At 48.6% G+C, this 24039-nt stretch overlaps 1 protein-coding gene across 6 annotated transcripts in view; it reads left to right on the forward strand.

Moving 5' to 3' along the window:
- PAX2 (paired box 2) overlaps positions 1–24039 on the forward strand; it is a 76479-nt gene that overhangs the window by 15783 nt on the left and 36657 nt on the right. For 4 of the 6 annotated variants that reach the window (XM_061163136.1, XM_061163132.1, XM_061163134.1 and 1 more), the window contains exons 4-5: positions 15165–15250; positions 16763–16882. In XM_061163136.1, the coding sequence (XP_061019119.1) occupies positions 15165–15250; positions 16763–16882 (206 nt within the window). Of the gene's footprint in view, positions 1–15164; positions 15251–16762; positions 16883–22417; positions 22487–24039 lie in introns of all 6 variants that reach the window. The other 2 variants (XM_061163131.1, XM_061163133.1) reach the window with 1 other exon arrangement.

The following is a 24039-nucleotide window of genomic DNA, read 5'->3' on the forward strand; positions in this document are numbered from 1 at the left end:
AATATGATGCTAAATATCTGGGGATTTAGAGATGTTGGCATGATTGATTGAATTTCTTAGTTTTTATCCAGACACAACACCAACACCCATTTTCATTTCACCGGTGTTTCATTGCGTTGGGAAACACCCACTTTTGGAGGGAAATATTCTAGGAAACACAATGTTAGGGTTACAAAGCATCTTTGATGTATTTGGGTCTCATGTTTGAAGGGAGTCTGGATTTGGCTTGAAAGTCAAGTGGAGAGCTGATGGTCAGGAACATTTAATATCTGAGCAATCATGGCTGCTGGACACTTTCCCCAGAAAATTGCTTGGGAGGGCAAATTACTTTGCCCAAATAAAGCTTAAGCTAGCCATAGGCCTGTCTTCATAAGGGAACCCACTGCACCATCTTAGGGACGTATCAAGGTTCTTAAGATATGATCGATCCTTCATTTGTTCTTTCATTCATCCATTCCGAAAGTCTTTGCTAAGCAAAGACTTATGTGCCAGACATAAACATGCTCGGTACAGAAAACACAAGAAAGTGGGCTCTGGGAAGTAATTGCCAGAATTTGAATCTAGCTTCCCTTGTTGTTATGTTGTTCAGTTGCTAAGTCTTATCCAACTCTTTGCAACCCTATGGACTCTAGTGTGCCAGGCTTCCTGTCCTTCACTGTTTCCCAGAGTTTGCTCAAACTCATGTCCATTGTGTTGATGATCTAGCTTCCCTACTCCTTGGCTCTGTGGTTGTGGGAATGTCCTCTCTGGACCTCAGTTTCCTTACTCTGATCTAATATGGAAGGTAATCATGTGGTTATAGCACTGTCATAGGTTCTTCTGAAGGTTGAATGCGTTATTCCACATAAACCTGCTTAGAATTGCACCTGGCAGATACCAAGTACTCAATAAATGTTAGTTATTATTACAGCAATAGTAATCATCAAGTTATGTGTCTGTCAGTGTACATGAGTTCTGGCTTGTGCATGCATAAACACTGAAATCTTTGAAATAAAAAGCTTGAGGAGCCAAAAGGATATTCTGTGAACAGAATTTTGTATCATGAATGCCAGTGAGAATTATGGTTCACTGCAAGCCCAGCTGGATTTAAGAAGGGGACCTGCTCTGTGTACTTCCAGAAAAATAGAAACCCTTACGACTGTTATCTGACCATTGAACAGAGTTAGTCAGATAATTGCCCCCTTCATCCACTTAGTTTGAGAGCCCAGCCTGTGTGTGTGTATGTGCACATGTGTGCTTAATGACTGCACACTCCTTCTCTGGGAGTTGAAGGTTGGCATTTTCTGGGCTTCATGGCATTTTCATGGGTTGTGGTGCTTTGCATTTTGTAGTTTTTTTAAAAGACAAAATGAAACGGTTATGGGGGGGAAAATCCTTATTTGATGGGTTTGACAGGTTTCTCTGATACTTAAATGTCATAGAGGGGAAAGGACAGGGAGATAAATAGAAGGAGGAGGGGAAAAGAGGAGAGAAATGGAGATAAGGTAAAGGATGAAGAAAGGAGAAGAAGAACTGAGCAAACATCTGACAAATTCAAACCAAGTCTATCTCCTGCGGCCCTGCATACCTAGATATTCCAGGGAAGCATGGTAGGTTGATAATTATTGCAGTTATTCCACCACTAAGGGGTAAAAGAATTTTTAAAAATCAGGAGAGAAAATTCACTTTGGGCTTAAAGTCCTCAGTGTAATGGCTCAAAATAACTAAACTCTGAATTCTCCTACTTAATCTGTGCCCATGAGCAAAGATGAAAACTGACATTTCCTAAACTCATGATATAGTCTGGCTTGCTATTTTTATGGGAAAGCCTGTGGAGTAAGGTTGAGGCCCCAAGTTCTCCCTGCCCCTCGGGCCTAGTTAGGTAAACAAGTCCAGCTCAATGGACTTCTGTAAAATCCATACCAAGTGCATTAATATTCACTCCTCTGATTCTTTTCTTATCTCTTAGTTCCCAATTTAATGCCAAATTCCATTATTCCTCACTGACACCTATTAGCTGTTAGTCCTGATTTTTAAAATTAGAAAGTAAATATTTTAATGAGTTAATAATATTTTAACATGCAAATATTTTTAATCTTGAAAGAGCTCAATCATCCTGAAATTTTTTTTATAATTGCAAATGTATAAGGGCTGCCATCTGTCTTTCTGCCTATTCATCACCTGGGTACAGCCAGCCCTCAGTATGAGATGGGGAGTGGTGAACTCTTATCAACCCCCAACCCCTGCCACTGTCCACAAGGACAGAAAGCCAAATGCCTTCACACTGCAATTTTTGCACTTCTCTGCTTAAATCACACACACACACACACACCTTGACTTATCTTGGATTTTATTCACATTAACATATGTGGTTATACACATGATTAGGACAATCTTATGGCCACTTTACTTGGTAAGTCCTATGTTCTCAATAATAGTAGCTAACAAGTGCTTACTACAGTAGGAACTGTTATAAGCATGCTGCATATATTAATTGATTTAAACCTCATAAACAACCCCATAGGGGCTTTCCTGGTGGCTCAGACTGTAAAGAATCCGCCTGCAATGCAGGAGACGTGGGTTTAATCCCTGGGTCGGGAAGATCCCCTGGAGAAGGGAAGGGCAACCCACTGCAATATTGTTGCCTGGAGAATCCCATGGACAGAGGAGCCTGGTGGGCTACAGTCCATAAAGTTGCAGAGTTGGACACAGCTGAGCAACTAACACTTTCACTTTCAAACAACCCTATAGGGCTTTATAGGATTGTCTATAGATGATGTAACTGGAGTCCAGAGAAGCTGAGTAACTAATTCAGGTCACATGCTAAGTACCACAACTAGGATTTGAACTCCTACAATACTGGCTCTAAAACCTATGTGCTTTTCCACTACCCCATACTTCGTATCAGCTTTGGCTCAAAGGAAGTACAGGCATTCCTTGGGCAGCTCTGTATATTTTGCAGTCTCATGCCCAGGGATGTATTTATACTTCTACTTACAAGCTCAGAACAAAGACTCTGCACCTAATAGAAAGTCATACCTTGTATGAGTTTCTGTATTCTCCCCTGGTGTGTGTGTGTGTGTGTGTGTGTGTGTGTGTGTGTGTGTGTGTGTGTGTATCCATGTAAATATAAGCCACAGCTGAGCCACATCATCTGGGGATGCTGGGAAGGAAGAAGATGCTGATGGCCAGAGTCACAGAGTGAAGTGGACTGGGGATTCTCCGAACTAGAGTTTGTGTTGTTATTCCCATCGGGATTGGGATCCCATCCATCCTCCTCTAGTTCCACCAAGGATCTAGATTTTAGACAGGCATAGGTTTTGGCCCTGGGGTTTAACTCTCCAAATTAGACAGATATAGGAAGATTGGCACCAGAACCTGTGTCACTGTGGTAAGATCAGATCTACTCCATAGAGCAGAGGCAGCGTGCTTCCGAGAATAATAGAACTGTGGAAATGGTCATCAAGAAGAGACTTGTCCTGCATCTCTAGAATCCTCCTTCTGGAAAGGAGCAGGGCAAATGACCAAGCCAGAGTGAACTAAAAATGCTAAAGGATAGGTGTTCTCACCCACAACCCCACCAAGAAAGTAATTACCAAATCATACACCACCACCCAGATCCAACATTTTTACTCAACCCACATCACTAAGGAGACACCCATTAACCTAAGCTCTGAGATATACATTATGAAAGAGAAAGATGCTGATATGATCAATGAATGCAATAATTCAAAGCAGAAATACAGACATTGCCACCAAACAATAATCAAATTCCTCCAACTCAGTGTTACACAAAGTGCAGTCACCTTAATACAATACCACAAAACATCAAGTAACAAACCTTAAGCCAACTGCCAGAATGTGTCAGCAATACACGGTAACACACACAATTCAAGCACTCCATCCCACCGGCACGCCCGTGCACAAAGGCTGCAATCATGTGGCCACCTGAGCGATAGTAAACACTGGTTGGGCACACACGGAGACGGAGCCAGCAGTGCAACACCCAGCCCTCCTGCACACCCAGCAGAGAAGATCATCACCACCGCCTCCCCAGACCCAGTGCTCTCTGGTCCCCAGCACAGTGCAGCCTGCCAGACAGCAGCTGCACCCTCCCATCTCTCCAGCAGGTGGATGTGTCCAGACCATCACCTCCAATAAAGCCTCTGGGCTCTCATTGCTAGTAAGAGAGTAAACTGTCCCCTGAGCCTGCTTCCCGAGACAGGACAAATCAGCGGTCTCCTGGTTGGGCTTTAATAAGACTTGGCCGTTACTGAAAATGACAGAGCTCCAGGGATGGAGGGCAAGTGGGGGTGGCCCGGGAGGGGGCTCGCCAGGCTGGGTGCGGAAATTCCCCTTCCTCCACCAAGCCTTGCCTCCTGTGGCCATTCCAGAGCCGAAGCCCTCTTGCTGGGTGTTCACTGAGTATCGATTCAGTCTGCAAGCAATTTTAATATTTCTTCAGGGACTTTCCAGCAACAGCACAAGTCATTAATTCACCCTCCCAAATTGCTTATTCAATAGCAGGAACATGGCTCCTGAATAAAGTCCCAGAATTTATGTGACTTGCACGAGTCAGGAGGTCAAACAACTGTTATGGAGCGAAGTTAAAAATCCAAATAAAATATTGACACTTTTTTGGGGAGGGGGAGAGGGGAGTAAAGGTATTTAAAATAGGTTTTTGTTGTAATGCCCCCAGGATAAAGAATGGAAGGAGACTGAAGACAAGTAGGAGTTTATAAAATCAATGAAATTTATTGCACATCTACTTGGCATTTAATAATTCTCTCATTTCCACAGTCCCCCACCCCCACCCCATCCTGGCCATAGACAGAAAGATACACAGGTATACAAATGCACATTTATGCACATCAATATTGGTGCACAGACCAATATAAAAACGCAGTTGTGACGTGAGCCTCTGAAACGCCTTGGGAAGAGAACAGTGATGTGTGTGGAGTCATGTATGACTGTGGCTTACAGATTTGACAGAAAGGCATAACTGGGCAGAATTCATGAGGGGAGTTTTGATAAATATATCCAGTATTATAAATCTTGGATCAATGCATTAGAGCAGACATGAATATAAAGATACAGTAATCATAGAAATAGTTTCTAGAAACTGACAAACACATTTGTATTCAGCATCGCCACAGAATTGTGTACATGATTGGGCAAGTAGACAGATAAGATAGATAGATAGATACAAAGAATTTAGAAAATCTATCCCTCCAACCTACCAATGTATTCATGTATAAAATACAGTGAAACCATAACCACTTAACCTGAAATTGAAGCTAACACAGACAGGATGCTTATCAAATATAACCGTGGCGCGTGCACAGGAGAGGGTAGGTATGTTTAGAGTTACAGCTACCTTCAGTCTCTGTTTATTGTCTACACATGCATTTGCACAATTGTCCACATCATGGATTTGAAAAGACTGAAGGAAAAAAATTTGCTTATGCCCAAACAGCTAATAAAAAGAAGTATTAATAATAGAAATTTCCAGAAGAGGTGATATGGTTCAGTCTATAGACATTGGAGTCACAGACCCAAAGTCTGGCTCCAGTGCCATTAAGCACATGACCTTGGGCGAGGTGCTTAGCCTCTCTGTTGTCTCCTTAGGAAAATAGAAAACATCCCCATCTGATAGAGTTATAGTTAGGATTTGGATAAGAAAATGCATTTGTTAAAAAAAAAAAAGAAAGAAAATGCATTTGTTATAATGCTTGTCACAGAATGAGTATTAAATAAATGATACTTATTGCTTTTACTATTTTTATATGCAACTCTTCTATCCAGGCCCTGTTTCTCATAGATTTTACCATCTATTCTTGATCTGACTGACTTAATCTACCTAGTGTTTAGCAACATGGGTTTTGGAGTCAGGCTCCCAAGTTCAAATATCCTGGCTCTGGTACTTAACAGCTGTGTGACCTTTGGCAAGTTACGCAACCTCTCTGAGCCTCAGCTTCCATTTCTGCAGAATAGGATAATAGTCTTCATAAGGAGTTGCGAAAAACAAAGAATCCATTTACTTAGCAGAATGCCTTGGCACATAGCGAACATATATTAGTTCACTATGTCCCTTAAGATTATGTTACTGTTGTTTTTAATAGTAATAACATTCACTTGCTATTCAACAAGTAGTTTTTAAGTACTTACACCATGCCAAGCACTGTTGCTAAGTGCGGGAAATACAATGGTGAGAAAAATAGGCGTCACATGTGACCTTACAGAGCTCAAAGTCCAGAGGAGGACTCACTGTGGATTGAGTAAGCAAAAAAACAGGTTTCAGCTCTGTGCTGGACCCTACATGGAAGAGGGGATCAGAGAGAAATAGGTTGGAAAACCAGAGCGGAACCAGATTGGGAAACATTCTGAAGGCCAGGCTGAGGAATTTTAAATTTATCCTGTAGGTAATAGGAAGCAATAGTTGGGTTTAGCCACATCACATTGTTTCAGGAGCAGGCACAGAGAGACCAATGGACTGTTTTTGAATATGGAGTAAGGTGAGCAGTGGGAGGGGCCAGAGGCAGGCCAAGCAGCAGCTAGCAGGTCCCACCTTGGCTGCTGCTGCTGAAGACCCCTCCTCTCCAGGCTCCCTTCTGCTTGCCTGTGGAAGGCTGGGAAGGATGGATAGGGACGTCTTGTCCCTGCAACGAGTCTACAGGGACCCCTTTCATCATCACATTAGGCAGTCTTGTAGCCGCTGGACTGTGCGGTGGACAGCTGGTAGACCCGAACTCTAGCCCAGGGCAGCCCTGACAGATGAGGGCATGGCCGGTGGTGAGAGGAGCTAGTCTGGTCACGCTCTGAGCTTGGCATGCACCGCAGACTGGTTTCCAAATGGTTAGTTAATCACATTGCCCCTTAATTTTTAAACCTATGCATATCTTGAAGTTAAATCAATCCATATGCTTACCATTCATCATATAAACCGTCACTATTGCCCCCTTGGGCCAGCCCCATGGCCCATCTAGCCTGGTAAATTGTATCTGGCCTGGGCTCCCAGGGACACGTGGTAGAAGGATTATCATCCTCAGTGCCAGTCTTAGGAAGCTAAACTGATGCAGAAAGAATGCCTGGCATCTAAGCAATCCACTGGGAACCCATCAGCCTGGGAAGGTACCAAAAACTATTTTGGAATTATATTTATTTGTGGCTTATTGTTTGTTTCCACAGAGGAACTGATAGCCTCTTGAGTTTTGTTTACTGTCAGATGGAGTCCGGATTAGCTGATGAGGGAGACGTGCATTGATAGAATATGAGTAAGAAACCTTCAACTCACTAAGATAGTCTCTCAGCTCTCTCAAGAATGGTTTCCTTACCCCTTGGCTTAAGCTGCTACTGCTAAGTCACTTCAGTCCTGTCTGACTCTGTGCAACCCCATCCCTGGGATTCTCCAGGCAAGAACACTGGAGTGGGTTGCCATATCCTTCTCCAATGCATAAAAGTGAAAAGTGAAAGTGAAGTCGCTCAGTCATGTCTGACTCTTAGCGACCCCGTGGACTGCAGCCTACCAGGCTCCTCCGTCTGTGGGATTTTCCAGGCAAGAGTACTGGAGTGGGGTGCCATGACCTTCTCCGTGGCTTAAGCTAGGTTTCTCAAATATCAGAGAGTTTAAGAGTAATCTGGAGAATTTACTTAAATACAGATTCCTGAGCCCACTCTCATCAGAAATTCTAGATGCTTAAGGTCTGAAGGAGGTTCCAGGGATGTGCATGTTAACATGCACCCCAGGGGATTCTAATGCCAGTGGCTCAAGGACAGTAGTTTGGGGACAACTTTCTGTAAGCATTTAGGTAGGACTGTCATCTCTTGGAGCTCAGTTATGACCTCTGAGAAGTAGCAAAAGAGGCAGAAACTCTTGACACATTTAGGGGAAACCTGTGTATTCTAATTATATCCTGCTGCAACCAGAATCAAAAGGCCTGGTTCCACTCATCAGGGGCCATTCTCATGCACAGAACCCTGCCTGCCATATGGTCAGTTGTCCAAACTGAAACCCGAGGGGCATGTGAGTGGGTGTGGGCAAACAACTCTAAACTCTGCACTAAATGTAGAGCCTGAGCCTAGGAAAAGAGAGTTCATGTGAAGGACTTCCCAGCTACCCATGGGGAGGGCTGCATGGCTACTGTCTGCTTTTGGTGCCTGTGGGGAGGAGGGGATGAATTTCAGTTCTTCAGTTCCTGGGATGTACAGAGCGGAGAATGTCAGTTCCTTAGAGTTCTCAGGAGTAGGGAAAGGTAGGAACTGATCTGGGGAAGGGCAAAATTTTCCTGAATAATCTATGAGATCTCAGTTGAGGTTCTGCCATGAAAAGTCTCCAGCTGTTTTTGTAGCTCTGATTTGCCTCAAGGCAGAGCCAGGGACTCCTGCCTGCTGAAGGCAGCTCTCAAAGGCCTAAGTTAAAGCAATTACCTGCATTCGCTGGGCAAAATACCCTTTGCTGAAGCAAATATTTTGTCCTCTTGAATGATCCAGCCTGTAATACCCAGGCAGCTCAAAGTCACTGGTAGAGGCCCCTCCCACCATCATTTTCTTAATAATCAGTGGGGCCAGCTAGTCTGAAACATTCTCTACCTTGGAGTTCCTTTGATTTACTCAATCGGGAAAGACTTTCCCCATACCAGAGATGAAACATTTTCTGCAAACCTCTAGAAGTAGGCAACTGAAACTGATTTATATTTGTACACAACACATGTATGTTAATACTTGACTTCTTGCTCCAAAGACTCTTTCAGCAAATCAGCAATATGACCAGGCCATGGGCCAACCTGTGGTTCTACTAAGAAGTACTTCCAAAGTGGAGAAAGCAGTCTGTTCTAGGTAGCTGGGCAGGATTTTGTGGGGACATGCTTGGAGGTCCCATGTGTGTATCATGCTGTCAGCAGCTGGTTCTAGCAGGTGTTGTACTCCCATTTTATAGAAAGGAATGCTGAATCCCAAGGAATCCCTTATCCTTTGTTTCTCAAAACACAATAGAACAAGGGACTAGAACCATAGAATCCTGGAGTTTGGATTCTGGGCTTTGGGGTATCTCTTTCCTGGAGGCAGTATGGTTTCACGGTTAAGGGTAGGGGCCTTGGGGTTAGTCTGCCTGAATTAAAACCCCAGATTTTCCATTTCTTAAATAGGTAACTTTAGGCGAGTTATAATATGCCTTATATGCAAAATGTGTTGTTGTGAGGATTAAATGAACTATTTGTTTTAAGCACTTAGAACATTGTTTTTTGTTGTTTAGTCGCTCATTCGTGTCCGACTCTTTGTGACCTCATGGACTGTAGCCCTCTAGCTTTCTCTATCCATGGGATTTTCCAGGGAAGAATACTGGAGTGGGTCACCATTTCCTTATCCAGGGGAACTTCCCGACCCAGGGATTGAACCCATGTCTCCGGCATTGGCAGGCGGGTTCTTTACCACTGAGCCACCTGGGTTTAGTTCATAGTAAATACTCAGTAAACAATAGGTTTTTATTACTGGAGTCTCTGCTAAGGAAGCACTGCTCCCAGAAATCCTGAGCAGCCCAACCCTGGAAATGCTGCCACCTGACTCCCTCCAAGGTGAGCTGTCTGAGGTCACCTCAATGCTAATAGGGCCTCTTCTTGTCTCCACCTCAGGGGGAGTTTTTGCACACCATTTATTATCATATAATATAATGCAATATAATATCATACATAACATAACATAATATGATGGGTAGGTTAACTTGGAAACCCTGAGGCGGACCGTGGATGGATGGATAGATGAATAGATACATTTGTACTAAGTATACATACATTATATCATTCTATTGATTTGTAAAAAGTTCCCGGTCTGCCTGGCTGTAATGAGATTTTTGAACTTTGCGTGGCGATCAATGAGAGGAATATTATTGGCCTGGAGAATTGATATACCTGCTCTCAGTGGCTTGTTCTGCTCCCAGGCTGCCCCGGCCCCCCAGGTGTACGATTCCAGCAGACACTTAACCTTTTTTACAGTGTCATCAGGCTAAAAGGAATCTAATAGTGACACAGGACTTGTGCTCAGCACTCTGCCACTATTGCTTTCCTGTCACAAATAATTTATAGCCTTCCATTTCCATCCCCGAGCCTGCACCCCAGCCCTGCCTCCCACTTTCCCCCAGCTCCCAGGAATCAATAAGCTCACACAGCCACAGTGGGACTTCAGGGTGCGAAGAGACAGACGGACAGACATAGAGAAGGGAGACAGAGAAGGGGCAGAGATAGACAGGAAGGGGAGAGAGAGAATGAAATGCAGAGGAAGGAGGAGGAAGAAAATCAGGAGTGAAGAATCCCCCCTAGCGCTTTCTTAGAGTTGAGAGTGTCTTTCTTTCTTCATGAGTTTAACAAACTGTTAATGGGAGCCTCACTACCTGATTTCATGCTAACTCACAGAGCAGTTGAGATTGGAGTTTTTTTTATTTGGTTTGGTTTGGTTTTAAATTTGTTTGTTTATTTAGGCCGTAACTGCAGGGTATGCAGGATCTTAGTTCCCCAACCAGGGATTGAACCTGTGCTCCCAGCAGTGGAAACACAGAGTCCTAATCACTGGACCACCAGGGAAGTCCCGCCTCATGAGACTCTGGATCTCCAGCATGGCCAGGAGTGGAGACCTCCTGGGAATTTAACCAAAGAGGGAGTGACTTCACCTGCCTTGTCCTCCTTTACTCCAAAGCTCTACCACAACCCCCTGGCATCTTTGGGTCCTGAGGGAACTGCTGCTCCTACTGTCGATGGACCCTCCCAGTGCTGCCAGGCAGGGCCCCCAGTCTGTCTTCCCAAGAGTCTCTGATGCATCTCTTGTTGGGTCAGGCTTGATACCTGCTGCTCCTGTTTCCTGTCTTCTCAGCGCACCTCCCGGGGTCCTAGAAGCAGCTGCGTTGACCAGGCTGGGGCAGATAGGCCTGAGTGGCCTTCTCGCCTGCACCTGGTTTAGCCCCTCCATAGAGAGCAGCCTGGCTTGGGGGTCACCCACAGAAATAATAGTAGTAGTGGTTACAGTTATAGTTAACGTTTATTGAGCCTAGCATCACACTAATCATTTTACATGAATTATCCTATTTAACCCCCACAGCAGTCCTATGAGGTAGATAGTATTATCTTGTTTTACAGATGAGAGAATAAGAAACACCAGGGATTCATTCCACGGACAATAAGTAATAGAACTGGGACTCAGGCTCAGACAGACTGAGCCCAGAGCCCACCCTCTACTCCCCTTTGCTCTGCTCACAGCCTCTTGAGCGTGAGATGCTGGGTACTTGCAGGCCCTGTGCTGAGCCAAGGCTAAGTCAAGGAGGTTCCCTGGAAGGTGGGGGAGAAAGAACACCCCTGTCAAGGAAAGTGTGCCTGGAGGAGAAGTGGAAAGCAGGTACCCTGGCAGGGCAGGCTTTCTGTGGAAACAGGAAATGGCACCTCCTGGCCCCCAGTAAATGTGCTCAGGGTTCCTGACTGTATCCTCCAAGGATGCGTGTGTGGGAACTTGACTTTTCAGGCCAACTCTGCCTGGAGTTGTGGGGGCTACAGCTGTGTTTGGCCATCTTATGGGACCAAGAATGAAAAAGAATTGAAGGAACAGGAGGAGAAACAGAGGGAAATAGTGTCAGGCAGTCACACAAAGCAACCTCTTTATCCATTTAACCCTTAGGGATATTCCCGTGAGTCATTGGGTTGTGTATGGGATGCAGGAGGGCGATGGATGGCCATTGGGTTTCCACAGTCCTGGTTCTCAAATTCTGAGATTCAGATTTGGGGACTGGTGAGTATCCACCATCTGGGGGGCATGGATGGACACCAAGAGCATTAGTAAGTCACAGCAGGCATCCTGCCCAGCTCCTCTCCTGTGCCCCACCAAGCTGCTGTCAGGAAGTAGTGATTTTCCATCACTTGCTGCCTCAGCTAAATCTGTACCAGTGCCCCAGGGGTCAGAGGCTCTGGGTAACAAAGACAGCAGCTGCAGGAGGCCACCCGGTTGTCTGTCTCACCCAGCCTCAGTCTGGGGGCTCCCTCTGTCCAGAGCTCATCAGCCCTCAAGTCAGAGCCACTCACTGGACCCCTGAGACCCCAGAAACTTTTTGCTGCAGTGAATTAGGAGCAGCTGCTCTGAGTTGCTCAGCCTTTAGACTTCTCCTGTAGACCAGACTACACTGCCCTTAGCGATTGTTGGTCCTTCCCATCGTGATCATGCTCCAAACACAGAAACTCTGGGCCACATCACCACATACCTTTTCTCACTGCCTCCTCCCTGTGCCCCCCATTCTGTTCTCTCCTTCTTCTGCCTTGTCTGGTGGTCATCCACGTTCTGTCCGGCAACTTCAACCTCTCCTTCTTCATCAGTTCTTTCTCCTTGGCCTACAAACATGTCCAGGTCCTTCCTGCCCTGAACAGGCTTCCCTCCACTCACCTGCCTTCTTCAGCTTCCACACATCTCTCTCCTTTTGCACAAACTTCTGAAGCAATGATCTATTTCACTGCCTCCCTCTTCTCCTGTCCACTCCCTAACCTCTTTCTGTCTGGCTTCTGCCTCAGTTGCTTTGTTGAGACCACTCTCACAAGGTCATTAGTGGTCACCCAAAATTCCCAAATCTGTGCCTCTTCTTATTTCCAGTTCCCTTCAAACTTTATGTCACCATGGATGGTGTCATCCTGGATGCTGTGGGTTATGTTCTCCTTCTGGAAATGTTCTTCTCTGTTGACTTGGCTAACACTACCTGATCCTGGTTCTGCCATTTCCTCTACGACCAATTTTGAGCGCTGTGCAAGGTCAGGTTCTTTTTCTTAGCCTTTGTTAGATGTCCTCCAGAGTCTTCTCCTTAGGCCTCTCATCCCAACCAACACGCCCTTCTTTGACAGTCTCCTAAATCTGTATCTGCTGTGCTGGCTGGTGAACAATCTTCCACCTGGGCACTCATCTGCCTTCTCAAATGATGCGTGTCAAGGACCAGCCAGTCACCATGCTGTGTTCCTCTTCCTGAGAGCTGGACAAACCACCAGCCTTCCACTGTGGTTTTAGAGCCGCAGACTAGTGGAGTCAAGGTTGACTCCAGTTAGTTGCCAAATCCTGGCCATTTTGCCTTCACTATGTCTTGAAAATTCTTCCTTCTCTCTGTCTCTATTTTTGGGGAGAGGGGCACCCTGAGTGGCTTGTGGGATCTTAGTTTCTTGACCAGGGATTGAACCCGGCCCCTCAGCAGTGGAAGCACCGAGTCCTAACCACTGGACCACCAGGGAATTCCCTCCCCCCGACCCCCTTCTCTTGTCTGAGACCAGCCCCTTACGGCCTTGTGCCTGTCTGTTGCTTTACCTGCATAGGTTTGTACCTGTCTCCTTTAGTTTAGAAATCACTCATGGCTTAAGACTTTGTAAACCTGGTTCCTATATACTGGGGGAAGTCTGACAACGTAATGAAAAGTACACATTTTAGAGACTGAATTCCACCTCTGCCCTAGCTGACAGTGTAATCTTCAGTAAGCTCCTTAACCTCTTTGAGTTTTGACTTTAAGTCTGCAAAATGAGGATAATAGTATTGCTTTGAAGATTGCTATGAGAATTAAAAATTTTATGTGTACAGTAATAAAGGCACATAGTAGACACTCAGTAAGTAGAAAAATCACTAGTATCATCATTACTTCAGCTTTTCAGCCTTATTTCCTCTTAGTCCCTTACATCCCTCCAGAGTTCCTGGATAGGCATTACCCCCTCACCCCGTGCTCCCTCCCTTGCTTTTCTTTCACCCTCCTCCAGCATCTGCTTATAACGTCCTCTTTCCCACTTCTTTCTTCATGTTAACAGCATGCTATCTTTTAATGGGGAAAGAGACCTTAAAGAGCCTGTCATCTATCCTCTTTATTTATAACTGAAGAAACTGAGGCCTGGAAGGAGAATGATGAGGCCAAGGCTATGTGGCCAATTAATGGCAGAATCAAGACTTTAGACATGCGGCCCAGTGACTTTTCCACTATCCTCTGTGCCTTTGGCTCGTGTATGTGTGTGTATTCAGCCTTACACTGCTTGGAGGCTCTACATCAGATTCCAAATTCCACCTCCTCAATGACTTTTTTCCCATTCCCCTTCCTCTGCCCCACGCAAGGCAGGTGACTCCTCTCCTGCATCTTCCTGGTACTTACTGCCTGCTCCCTCCCTCAGGGTGACTTAGGTTTCTCAGGGTGTGACCTCCCTACCCAATTTCATTACCAGTCCTGGGAGGCAGAGACCTTATCTTGGCCACCTGTGAGTGTTCCAGTCCATGCACAGCTTGTGACTCACCTGGCCGGTTGAGATGAACTTGGCTCACACACCTCTCTGCGGGGAGGGGGCCTTGCCTTCAGGAAAGTGGCTTCCAAGGGCATCTGATGGACCAGTGGGTAGAGGGAAATGTTCCTCGATGCTGGCCCTAGGGTTGGTCTTTTGCATCCCTGAGCCCTGGGCCCTTAGATCACTGACAGTCCTCAGCCCTGCAATGTTTGATCTGGAGCCCTCTCCCCCACCCTCACCTGGAGTGCATGGGGAAGGCACCAGTCTCTTCACCCAGTCTGGTAAAGAAGCTGAGATTCAAGTTAAGGCCTCTGGGAAGGAGGCCAGTGTGCCAGCGAGCTGGGCAGCAACAGGGCTTTGTGGGGTGTGAGAGCACTAAGTGGTTCAAGGAGTCGCTCAGGGCCTGACAGAGGGACTGTGTGCTGGGGTTGGAATCCTGGAGACGAAAGGGTTACTGTGACCCAGCCCTTCCCTGACTTTGTCTTTAGCTCAGGAAATGGGGAGATCTCACCCCTTCCCTGACTCTGGAGGACTGTGATACAGTCCCAATAGGAAAGCCAGCTCCAAAATGATCCCCGGGTGGTCACCAGGGCAGCCCCTGCTCCCAGAAAAGGGAAGGATGCTGTGGTCTGCTCACTCCTCTACCCTGATCCTTGCTACCAGACGTCAAACAGCAATCTGGTCGATGCACAGCAGGACAGAATGCAGACTGCCTCCGCCCAGGGATGCGCTGAACTTGGATCTGCAGAGCCAACAGGAGGGCAAGCTCCTGCCTTGCAGCAGTCAGGGAGGGCAGGGGTGCAGAGAGCAGCTGAGGGAGGAGGGAGCTAGGGAGCTTGGGGGAGCCGCCTCTGTAGGGCTTGGCTAGAGGTGGCCAGGGCATCAGAGGGCATGTGACATGTGATGCTGTTGGTGATGCTGTTGCAGGATCATCCGGACCAAAGTTCAGCAGCCTTTCCACCCGACGCCGGATGGGGCCGGGACTGGAGTGACTGCCCCTGGCCACACCATTGGTAAGAGGACTTAGGGAATGAGGGATGCTGGGCCCCCTGAGAGCTGGGCAGTGCAGCTCTAGCCCTGGGGAATGCACACTGTCTGAGGTCCAAGGCCTGCGCTCTCCCTGGGTTCCTAGAGGTGCAGGATCTGCCTGAGAGACCAGCTCACAAGGACCGTGCTCTGCCTCCTGCCTGCATCTTCTTGCCTTTATCAGTCTGTGCATCTGTCTCTCTCCCTCCTTTTCCTCTAGCTTTCCTTCTCCTTCCCATTCTCCTCCTGCTCCATGTCTTGTTCTCTATCCTTCTCTCTTTAATATCTACTTACTTACTCCATTTTTGCTTTGTTAATTTTTAAGATTCTTCTCCTCTCCTCTCTCCTCCTCTGCCTTCTCTCCTCTTCCTTCCCCTTCTGCCTTTCCCTCTCCTCTCCTCTCTGTCCAGGTAGTGCTTACCTCTTCCTCTATCTGTCTCCCTCCCTCCTCATGGCTTCTCTCCTCTCAGTTCATCTCTCTTGCTGTCTTTATCTCTTTCTCTCATCTGCCATAGCTCTCTGCCCCTCTCCAGCCCCCTCATTTATTGACCCTTGCTCACAGCCTTGCAGAGACATGACCAGTCCCACCAGAACACCTGCCAACACCCACCTCCCTCCCTCCCACACACTGTCTTCCCTTTGACCCAAGGGCGCTCAGTGCTGCTGAAGCCATAGGTGAGATCTTGAGGGACTGGGATGTGGTTAAACTTCTCCTGCTGTCCCTTTTGGCAGCTGTGCCCTCTCTCTGGACCAGCAGAAAGTAGAAAGGGCTGGTCCCAGCCCTCCGGGAGTTGGCAGGAGCCCTGTTTGCTAGGCCTGGGTTACAGCGTGTGCTGGGGGGAAGGTTGGATCGAACTGTACCTGAGTTGATCACTGCCGAGTGAAAGTGTTCACTACTCTGTGCCCTGAAGGGGAAGTTAGGAACTTCTCAGGTGATTTCAAAACCAGAAGCAACAGGTGGGAGTGAAGAGCTTCATACCTCTGGGGAATATCAGGCCCATTCATGTGTGTCGAAGAGAATCAGAGAGATCTTAGAAAGCCACAGACTCTAAATCAGGACTGGGAAAGACTTTGCCTAGAAGACTAGAAACAATGGGCTGGGACTTGTTTAAACGAATTTGCCCAGCCCCAGGGATCCGGGGATGAGCTGTGCAAGGAGCTGTGCTCTCTCAGGACCCCTGAACCACTCTCTAGGTTGAGTCTGCTTTGCTGTTTCCATCCATCCTCAAGAGTGGGTTCAACCTACAGTGAGTGAGTAAAATCTCCAGGTCTGCAGAGAAGGCCTGGGTTGACTGGTCCCCACTAAGCCCAGGGTGGACAGCAGTGAAGAGCCTGAATTGTATGCAGCAACTTGTTCCCCCTTAAATCTCAGAGAAAGGAGACTATGGGCACCCCATCCCCACCTCATTCCCTCTGCCTCTCTCTGCCCCCAGCCTTGGGGCTTTGGCCTTCGATCACAACCACTATCCTGATGGTATTTCTTCCTTCCTCCTGTCCAGTTCCCAGTACGGCCTCCCCTCCTGTTTCCAGCGCCTCCAATGATCCAGTGGGATCCTACTCCATCAATGGGATCCTGGGGATCCCTCGCTCCAACGGCGAGAAGAGGAAACGTGATGAAGGTAGGGAGGAGGGAAGAGGCTTGGCTTCCACTGTGCATGCTTTGTCCTTGGACTCAGAGCTCCGGTTTCGGCCCGGCTTCACAGCTGCTCTGCTGTGAGATCACTTTTAGTAGCAAAGCCCAGGTCCCTCCACTACCCTGCTGGCTCCTGGAGAGAGGGAGGCAGGCTGCTGGTGGGGCCGTCAGCTTCACCATCTGCTCAGCAGCCCCAACTGCTTCACCTTCCACTGGGATTCACCCCAAACATCCCTGCGGGATGCCAGGAGGAAAAGCAGGAACCATGGACCATGGGAAGGTTTTGGAGGTTAGGGGACAGCTGGTTTCTGACCTGGGGATGAAAAGCTAAGCTGACTTGTCCTCCCCTGATCTCAACCCATCAAGAAATGGGGGAGTGATGTCACGTGCAGCTGACCCTACTGCCCTTTCTCTGTAACACGTTGACCCTGTGCCCATTCAAACCACTAGGGGAGCTGGGCATGGGCCCTCTCTGCTCTTTGCTGTGGGAGAAGACACCCCCAAGGCTCCTCTCTGGCCCTTCCCCTCATTCCCTGTAATTCCTTGGGGGCAGCTAGCTGTTGGGTAGGGAGTTACAGAGTGAGAGGGATGAAGAGGAGGAGAAGCAGGGAAAGAAAATCAGAGGAGAGAGTGGTGGTGATGAGCTTGGGAGAAGGTGTTTTTCAAATGTTGTGACATTAAGGGTCCCTTGGTGACCATCTGGTTCTCTTTTGATGCATGAGGCCAGGGTGCAGGGCTGGCAGGCCCAGACAAAGGGAGACACCAGTGTCTGGAGCCTGCTTCGTGCCCTGATCTTACCATCCCTGCTGGGGAGGCAGTAACTTCCTGGTCTAGAGAGGGTGTACTTTTAAGGGTATCTCCCGTGAAATAGAACACTCTAAATGTGAACGTAGGTGGGGGACCGTATATCCCATTCGTCCAGACAGTCCCAATTTATGCCTTTGTCTCTGCATCTTGGCCAGTCAGCATCTCCTTTTTCTCTCAAAAATGTCCTATTTGGACAATAAATCTTGCAGTCATCCCAAGCACAGATAAGCCCTTGATTGGGATAGCTCTAGAGGGTGAGGAACAGAGAAAGGAGACAAAGCTGAGATTCCCTAGGCCCAGGCTAGGGGAAAAGAGAGTGTGAGAGCCTGGGACTCCAGCAGAAAGGGACGGCATGTAGGAGAGGCCTGGGTCTGGCAAGACAGTGATGACCCGGGTCTGGCCTCCTTCCAGAAGCCCTAATGGCCTCGTTTCACAGGAAAACAGCTTGTCTGGCTCTATTTCTCCTTCTTCCAAAATATCCAAACACATTTGGCTGCCACGGCCTTTGCCACTCACTAAATTTCATTGTGGTTGTTTTGGCAATAGCCACTGATGGGCAGGGGGCGGCTGTGTGAAAGGGCCTGCATCTCAGTTCCCCCTGGGGGTTCCCCATACTCAGGCCTTCGCCAAGCTCCCCAGCACCCTGAGTAATCTGGAAGATTCTGCCTCAGACCCTGAGGATTTCTCCTTTAAACCCCTAGCACTTGTGAAACAACCAGGGCGCTGGGGGAGGCCACAGGACCCCCTTTGGACTCCTCCCCACTGGTCTGAAGTTGGGGTCAAGCATGTCCACTGCTTCCTGGACTCCTGTGGGTCAAGGAAGGAGGCTAGAGATAGAGAAACACTGGCCTGAGGCTGTGGCCACTGCAGGTCGGCAGAACAGAGTGCCCTCCTCTCTGAGCAAATGATCAGATTCATTGTTTCAAGTCAATTCAATTCAGTGAACCTTTTCTGGGCATTACTCATAAGAAAGGCTTGGTGCTCTAGGTTCCCAGAGCAGAACAAGATATGATTCTTGTCCTTAAGGAGCTTATAGTCTAGTGGGGCGTATAAAACACTTGAGCCCAGAGAGCAGAAAGGCCCATCAGATATCTGGATATCTGTGTTGTGATGGAGGTCTGGGCTGCAGGCCGTGGGAACTCAGAGAGAGGAAGGAGTGAATCCCCAGAAAGGGCTGCTCTCTGAGGAGGAGCCTGAGGGATGGGCGAGGGGCACAGTTCAAAGACAATGGTAGTTGAAATTCTATGGGACAGACTGAGCCTTGTGGCCAGAAGGTACTGTGTGGAAAAAACAGGGGTGCTTTGGCTGGGATGAAAGGGCCTGAGGGGAAGTCATGGAGGTAGGGCTAAGTGGAGGGGTTATGAGTCTAGGAGAGCCGGCCAAGACGGGACTTTTGCCTGCAGACATGAGAAGCCACCAAAAGTGTCTGATCAGAAAGGGCACAAGAGCAGGGCTGGGTTTGGGGAGGCCCTCCTCCAGTATGGTGGTAGCGATGACAGTGGGGAGACACCTCAGGAAGCAGTTGAATTCTAGGTGAGAGGTAATGTCAATCTCTAAATTTACTCTTACTGCATAAATACTTACCCCGAGGCCTAGCTCAGTGGCAAGAAGGATCAGAGACCCTGCTTCTCTTTTGGGGAGGTGGGGAGGTTCTTTTGCCTTGACTCACCCCTCCTTCTGACCAACCCCAGGCCAGATGGAGCTGTCCTTTCCCTCATGGAGGCCAGAGCCTATGAGGAAAGCCAGTTCTCCCTGACCATCCTGTGCCAACACACACACACACACACACACACACACACACACACACCCCACACACATGATCCATGCACTTGATCCATCGGACCAGGTGGGAAGGGAGAGGACAGGAAAGGCAGACCCTCCACAGCCTACCCCCTCCCCCAACTCAGGGCACCTCCAAGCAGCCAGGCCCAGTTTGCATTAGGGAGCAGCTCAGATGATTAAGAACAGGGGAGATAATTAAGTGTCAAGATGATGTAGCCCAACTCTGCAGTCAGGCCAAGGTAGCACAGCGGCTGGCAGGCTGGGCGCAGGAGGCAGCCTCGGGCATGGGCTGCATAGACATCCAGGTGTGTCCTTCAGCTCCCGGGCTGACGGCACTGCAGGCGAAAGAGAGAGCTGGCCCAGGGACCTGAGGGGGGCTGGGATGGGAACAAGGGTGCACATCAAGGCACTAGACCTTGAGGGAGTGGAGGGGCAGATCTCCTACTGGAGGGCCCTGTGCCCCTGCCAGGCCAGCTTGATTTTGGCCCCACACATGGGGGGCGTCTCCCTGGCAGTGTCATAGCCCAGGGTCCAGCTGTGAGTGTCTCTGTCCTCAAGGAAGCCACTCCTTCTCCTGCCTATGGGTACAGTGTGGCCTATTCTTTAGCTCTAACAATGTCACGGTGGTGGGCATTAGCGAGGACAATGGCTGCAGCATGTGCTGGCATTATTGGAGACAATCTCAGCAGTAGTTATTGGTGTTCACAGCGATAATACCCAGAGCATTATTGGCATTGGCACTCCGAATATGGACAGTGTTATTAGTATCTGCAGCAATCAGATCTGTGGGGACATTAGTAAAGGACCGATCAGCTGTGACTCTGGGGAAAAAGGAAACCAACAGTGACTGTGAGCCTGCCTGAGATGCCCTCTCATGCCCTGGCCTTTGGAAGAATGGAAAAATCTCTAGACTTTTCCTTTGAAAAAGGTGCTAGTCAAGAAGCTTTGACCCTCCCCCCTCCCCCCAAGAGTCCAGAAGATCCTGGAATGAGACAGGTAAACAGACCAGGGATAGATGGGGAAGTTATGTCATAAAGCACCTGGCAGACAGGCCGTCCATCAGTCTGAGAAGGTAGATCCCCATTCAGTATCCTCCTGAAATCTTCTGGCTCTAATTATGGGTGGGTATGTTAGAGTCCTTTTTGGGGACACTGCGTTACCAAACATTGCCTGAGCTGGCCAGTGTGACTGCAGGATAGGGACTCTTGTATTTTTTCAGGACCAAAGTCCTTTGCCTTCACCCAGTTGCTTTTGGCCATGGTTTAAAGCATTGCCATCCATCAGTGGTGTTGAAGCCCAGAACAATTACATAACTTGTCCAAAAATCCAAATGAAGTCATATGGTGTGAGTCTTTAGATCTGTGCGAGGGGAGGTGTGTTGGTATCATCCTTTGATGCGTGGGATTGCAGGGGGCCGTGATTCTGCCTTCCATTAATTAGGTGCACAATGAATTGTGCAGTTGATGAGTGCCAAGACAGTGCAGTTGTACGTTTGCAGGCACGGCAGGTTGCATGGCTGCAAACAGCCAAACCCTGTCACTGCCTTTAACAGCTCCCTTCTACTTTGGCTGAAGCCATAGCTGTGAGAAGCAATTTCCTTAGTTTCCCTCCTTGAAATCCCTCATGTGTTGCTGGGGCTTGACTTGGAGCAGATGAGGGGATTACGCTGTAGGAAGGAGCAGCTCCTGCCCCATCTAGGATCCCAGGCTTCAAGCAAGAGAAGGCTGCAGAGGCCTCCACGCAGAAGGAGGATTCGGTGGAGAGGCCAGCAGGCAGTCCCAGGCTGGGCTGGGCTGGGCAATGTGACTCAGTAGGGAAGGGCTCTGGAGGGAAGCGCAGCTGGGTTTGCCATCATAGTGCCTTGGACAAGCCTCTTAACCTTCATCAGCTCAGTCTTCTCCTCTGTAAAATGGAGATAGTGACAGCACTGACTTCACGGGGACCGTGCAGAGGACTACACAAGATCACGGGCATGGAGCTGAGCCAACTCCATCTTCGAAGATGGCTCACTGTGTGTCTGGGGAGGAAGGCATCATTGGCAGGTTTATGTTTCAAAGGGAAATGAAGTTGTGTCAGAAGGAAACTTTGTGGGTACCAGCACCCTCATCTTGGTGTGGTTCCTTTTAAACAGAGCAGCCTAGGGAAGCTGATACTGGATAAGCCGACCTGGATGGGACCAGGGCAGCCAAGGAAAGATGTCAGCCTCCTTGTGTAACTGGGAGGACCTCTGTCCATCTCTGTTTTCACATTTGCTCTGTGGCCATCCACTTGGACCACATGTCGTCTCTTATTAACCTCCAAAGGCATTTCAGATGTGTGTAAATAAACCCAGGGCCTCCTCTTCTCCAACATGGAGTCTTCTGTCCCTCCATCCATTGCTGTGTATTTCTGCCCCCACATACACATTTATTTATTTACCTTGGGAAATGTGTGTTTGATTTGTGGACACATAGGTGCTTTCTCACATGGTTTATGCAAATGTGGGTATTGTGTGTTTTCTACCTTTCTGATACCTTTGGGTGAAAGGGGACATGGAATGCCATGCATTGGGCAGGCACACAGTTTTCTGGGTAGTGCATACAGGCAGAGAGATGAACAAATGTGAGCAGGTGCACAACTGTGTCCCTGTCACCAGCACCGGGGGTGGGGAGAGTCCTGAGCCAGGCCTGGGTGTGCTTGGCTGCCTGGTCTTGAGACACAGATGTGCATGTAGAGTTTTGCCCAAAGGCCCATGTCAGCATTAACCTGTTGGCAAAAGGATGGTCTGTCCTGGTCCTGCCTCCAGGGGGGCCTGGGCCCCACCACAAGGGAGACTGAGGCTGGGGACCCTCACAGAAGAGCCTGGTCTCCCAGTCTCTGGATTTACCTCTGGTCTTCGACCTGCCTGCCTTTCGCGATCTCTCAGTGTCTGTCTGTCTCTTATTTGCTCTAGTCGAGGTATACACTGATCCTGCCCACATTAGAGGAGGTGGAGGTTTGCATCTGGTCTGGACTTTAAGAGGTATGGGGGCCAGAGGGAACCTGGTGTGGGGGCCAAGGGAGAGAGCTGGGGAGGCGGTTAGAGACTCTTCAGTGAGTGGGTTCCTAAGGGTCAGAGAGCTGACTAGGAGGAGGTGGCCCAGGCTTCTACTGGAAACCACAAGGCTAACGGAGTCTCAGGGCCTGGCTCACTTTCGCCTTGGGCCCTGCTGGATTTGGGGGCTGAGGCCCTGGTGGCCTGGAGGGTCAGGCCCTCAGTGGATGGGGGCACTTTTTCCAGCCCTTGGAAAAACAAAGAGCAGATCGGGTAGTAAAACAAAAGCAAAGGAGACCTGGAAGCACCTGACAGCCCTAATTCATCACGGCCCAAGTTTTTTCCTGTGTTCCCATTATATTTGTTTGTAAAAGTGGAAATCAATTTTGAAGGTAATTTTCTGGAAAGAATGGAAGGGAGGTGGGAGGGCCGGATAAGGCAGAGATGGTAAAAGGAAAAATTTAGGCCAGGCACAGCCCAGGGGCAGCTCTTGGCAAGGTGAAAGAAAATTGCATATTCAATCTCCATCCATGAATCTCCCTCACTGCTGCCCGCCTCCTGCTTGAAAACAATGAAGGCTTTTTCCCAACGCTGGGCAGGGCCTCGGTATCAGCCTCACTTTAACTTCAGGGTCATTAATTCCCTGATTATTGAAGGAGAAGAGAGGGTTGCAGCATCGTCAATTCCAAAGGCACACCCCCCATGTGATCAGGGCCTGGGTGGGGTGGGGTGGGGGGGTGAGCCAGGGTGAGGTGAGGTGTTGTTTCAGAAGAGCACATGGGTGGGAGGGAGGAAGTGGGGAGCCAACTGGACTGGGGGGGGGGGCAGGAAGCCAGGAGGAGGGGAGAAGAAGGCAGTCATTACTGCATACCTCTGTTGTGTTGTTATTGCAAATTAAAAGTAGCATGTTCCACTCCGCAGCTATCTTTGGGGAGGGAGGGGCACCGAGGGAGGTGGGGGATCTTATCATTGCTTCTTCAGCAGACCAGCCGTGGTGTCACCGTGTGAGGTGACATTTGAATTTACAATTCCGCTGAGAAAAGCCATTAATTCACAAATTAACATTTCTCCCTCTCCCTCTCTCTTTAACACTCTCTCCCTCTCTCACATGGATGTGCAAGCAATTGAAAAGACAAAGGAAATAGCCTTAAGGAAGAGACTTTACTGCTAGTCTGTCTGTGCTGAGATTGCTCCCCCTGCTTCCAGATAGATAAACCAATTACCTGAGCCGCTCTGCTCCTGGCCGCCCGCGATCACCTCCTTTTGTAGGCTGCCTCCATGGCTGGATTACCCTCGGTGTATCTCATTAATGTAAACCAGGCATGCCCTGGTCACCCGGCTCCCTTCCCCACTGTCTTTCTGGAGGGGCAGTGGGAGGAGTGCTGGTGTCAGAAAAGGCAGGCGAGGAGGACCCCAGGAGAGAGGAGAGACTGCCCCTGGCCAGCTACCAGGCTCTGGTTCTTTGGGTGTCCATGGCCTGGACCTGCAGTCCTGTTGAGGGAGTCAGCAGGTGAGTTCTCCGTGGCAGGTTTGCATGGGTG

Source organism: Dama dama, chromosome 15 (assembly GCF_033118175.1).
Source record: "Dama dama isolate Ldn47 chromosome 15, ASM3311817v1, whole genome shotgun sequence".
In the NCBI taxonomy this organism is placed as follows: domain Eukaryota; kingdom Metazoa; phylum Chordata; class Mammalia; order Artiodactyla; family Cervidae; genus Dama; species Dama dama.